The sequence below is a fragment of the Strongyloides ratti genome, scaffold srae_scaffold0000049 (genome assembly GCF_001040885.1).
Source record: "Strongyloides ratti genome assembly S_ratti_ED321, scaffold srae_scaffold0000049".
In the NCBI taxonomy this organism is placed as follows: Eukaryota; Metazoa; Nematoda; class Chromadorea; order Rhabditida; family Strongyloididae; genus Strongyloides; species Strongyloides ratti.
In genome coordinates, this window is record NW_020171567.1 from 1 (window position 1) to 3,691 (window position 3,691).

The 3,691-nt window shown below is 29.3% G+C and overlaps 1 protein-coding gene across 1 annotated transcript; it reads left to right on the forward strand.

The window, feature by feature from the left end:
* Nucleotide 1: 1 nt before the first annotated feature.
* Nucleotides 2–3,158, forward strand: SRAE_0000078900 (Reverse transcriptase domain and Integrase, catalytic core domain and Ribonuclease H-like domain-containing protein; the record flags this gene model as incomplete). The annotated part of the gene is made up of 1 exon (XM_024646734.1): nt 2–3,158. A coding segment is annotated over one exon (3,157 nt), but the record flags the coding sequence as incomplete, so codon positions are not given.
* Nucleotides 3,159–3,691: the final 533 nt, after the last annotated feature.

Here is a 3,691-nt window from a genome sequence, read left to right on the forward strand (position 1 = left end):
CTAGAAAATGTGCAGATAATTTGAAGCTTACTATTGAGAAAGTTCAAGATGTAGATATGGTTGCTAAAGGAGTGGCAAATGGAGAGTTGTTAATTAAAGGAATAGTGTATGTACAATTACGTGTAAAGGATAAGAATATTAAAACACCAGTTTTAGTAGTAGATGGTGAAACTACTATAAGAGATGATGAAATATTGCTGGGTACTAATTTTACAAGTCAATTTATATGTACCTATACAGATGAAGGAATATATTTGGATGGGAAGTTTTATCCAAAGTTAGAAGAGTTAGTTCAAGAAGGAAGTCAGATACAGAAAGAGTTTGAAAAAATACCAACATCTAGAATCGAAATTGAAACTATGGACGAAGAAGATAAAATATATGCTAAATTTGATACAGTAATATCAAAGGATGATTTGGACATTAGCAATATAACAATAGATATTCCTAGAAAGATGTTGAACAATAAAACCTATAGAAGACCTCCAAGATTTAGATATTCACCGTTACAAGAAGCTTTAATTGTTAGTTATGTACAGCGATTGTTGGATAAGGGAATTGTTATAAGAAAAGAGACACCTTTTGTAACTAATTTTATATTAGTACAGCCTAAGTCAAGTAAAGGAGAAGTTAGATTTGCAGTGGACTTAAGGGCACTAAATGAGATAACACAACCAGATATGTATGTAACAAAAACGCCAATGGAATTGATGAACTATTTGAGTAAAGCAGAGTTATTTTCAACATTGGATATAAGAAAAGCCTTTTGGGGAATGAGAATACCAAATGAAGATATTAAGTATTATGGAGTATATACTCCTATGGGTACAGTATGTTTCGTAAGAGTTCCATTTGGAGACATCAATGCTATGGCAAATTTTCAACGTATATATGATACAATAATAAGGGAAAGTATACCAAATAATTCAGTTGCGTATGTGGATGATTTAATAATTTATTCAAAAAACAATACACAAAAACATGTTAAGTTAGTAAATGAAGCAATGAAAGGTTTTGCCAAATATGGCATAAAGATTAATAAAGATAAAAGTTTATTATTACAGAAGTCTATTAAATTCCTTGGTTGGGAAATATTTAATGGAACACGTAAACCAGGAAATCAAATTCAAACATTAAAAGAAAGAAGAAATCCAAACTCACCTAAGGAAGTTAAGAGTTTGTTAGGAGCGTTAAATTTCTTTCGTGATGCAGTCGATAACTATTCTAACATAGTTCGTCCAATGCAAGAATGTAGTAATGTATTGAAAAAGGATTTCATGTGGACTAGTGAATGTGAAATGGCTAAGTTAGAAGTATTTCGAGCCCTAGACACTATATTACTGATTCCTAGATTTGATCAGCCTTTTTATATCTATACAGATGCAAGTATGTATGCTTTGGCAGGCTGTATACTACAAATAGTAGAAAATAAGTTATATCCAGTTAAGTTCTACAGTAAGAAAGTAAAACATTGTAAAAGAGCCAAGTCTATTAATTTGTTAGAAATGCAAGCAATTGCTTGTACGTTAGTAGCTAATTTGGAGTTACTATATTTATCAGAAATTAAAATATTTACTGATAATAAGTCTGTACTAGCTATACTTCGAGATGGTGTAGACCCAGACTATAGTAAGTATATTGCAATGATATCAAGTTTTAATTACACGATACAATATATTAATACTAAGGATAATACTATGGCAGATTATATATCAAGACAAGAATGGGATGATAAAGAACAAGTAGTAAATTGTAATGTTATGTCTTTGATGGATAAAGAAAATATTATACAAGATAGGGATGAATACAATTTAGAGAATATGGAGCATATAGAACATGAGAATGATCTTAATAAGAATGGAGTAGAGACTGAGATTGAGAGAGTAAAGAAGTTTAGACATAATGTTCAACAGTTACAAGAATTGGACATGGAGATGGCTAATGATATTAAGAAAGAACCTGGTAAATATATCAAGTTAAATAAAGTATGGCACATAAAGATGTTTCTTCAAGAAGAAGAAAAAGAAATACTAGTACCTGTTATACCTAAACAGCTACGAAAAACAGTTATAGAAATGGTGCATGATGGAAATGGACATGTAGGTTATAGAAAAACATGGAGATTGCTAAAAATGTTGGCATATTGGCCAAATTATAAGAAAGAAGTTAGAAATCACATAAGAAGTTGTGATATTTGTCAAAAGTACTCAGATATGAGACCGGAGTTACCATTGTTGAAGCATTCACAATTACCTACAGAACCGTTTAGAGTAATAGCAATAGATGTCGGAGTAGTTCCAGGATATGGATTAGTGTTACAAGCTATATGTAGCTTAACAAGATTCTGGATACCTCAAGTAATAAAGGATCAAACTACACAAGTATTGATTCAAGCATTAAATAAAGGAGTGTTCTTAAGAGTAGGAGTACCGGAGAGAATTATATGTGATTCATATCCTAGTTTTATATCGAGTGAATTCAAACACTTTATGGATACATGGGGAGTGGAACTTCATATTACAACTCCGTATGCTAAGACTAAGAATAGTATAGTGGAAAGGTCATTTAGAACTATGTGGGACCTAATTGGAAAGATGAAAGAACGTTGTGGAGAACCTAGGATGGATTTTGAAACTATGGTCCTTACTGCTGCTTATTATTATAATACTAATTATCAGTTGACTTTGGATGAGTCGCCATTTTTATTAGTATTCAATAAGAAAGAGAAACCGTTTATGTTAAGAGATCAAGGGATTGCAATGGTGGATAAGTTTCCTGAATTAACAGATACATTGGCATCAATAAGAAATGGATGGGAGAGTGCCATAGAGAAAGCAAACAGTAATAGGATTCAGGATAACGAAAGAAAGAATGTAAAAGAAAATAGGGGAGAGCCTGTATTCCAAATGGGAGAAAAAGTTCTAATTAAGAACTACGTAAAGGGAAAATTGGATGGAAACTATATAGGACCTTACATAGTAGTTAGAAGGGAAGGAAATGAGTATAGTCTAAGAAAGGAAGAGAATATAAGAGGAAGGTTGATGAAGCGAAGTGTTAATGATATATTAACATATGTAGAAGCTTTGGGACAAATTCAAAATAATGCAGAAAAAGAAAAAGATACTAATAAGATCATATTGGATCTTATGCAGAAATAAAGGAAACAAAACTAGATCTCGCATGGAAGAGGGAAGAAACAAAACATTAATGGAGAGATGGTTTTAATTTAAATATTTTAAATTATAATTCTTATGATTTGTTAAATTTTAAATTGTTCTTTTTTTAGACTGTACAAGCACCATAAAATAAAATATTTATTATTATTAAATTAATAAACAATTAAATTACTAAACAATAAAAAACAAAAAATATAAATAATTAATTTTATTTTGTAACATTTAATATAAAACAAATTAAAAATATTAAATTAATTACAATTAATAATTCTGAAACAAAATAACAACATTAAATAAGAATAGTGAAATTATATATTTTTAAACTTACTATTTTTGTTTCTTCTCCATTATTATACCTGATAATTCTAAAATAAATTAACAACATTATATAGAAAAAATAAAATTGTATAATTTCTAAACTTACACATTTTTTTTGTATCCTTATATTACATTTAATATTTCTGAAAAAAATGATAACGTAAAATAAGCATAGTAAGGTTTTATATAATTTAAAC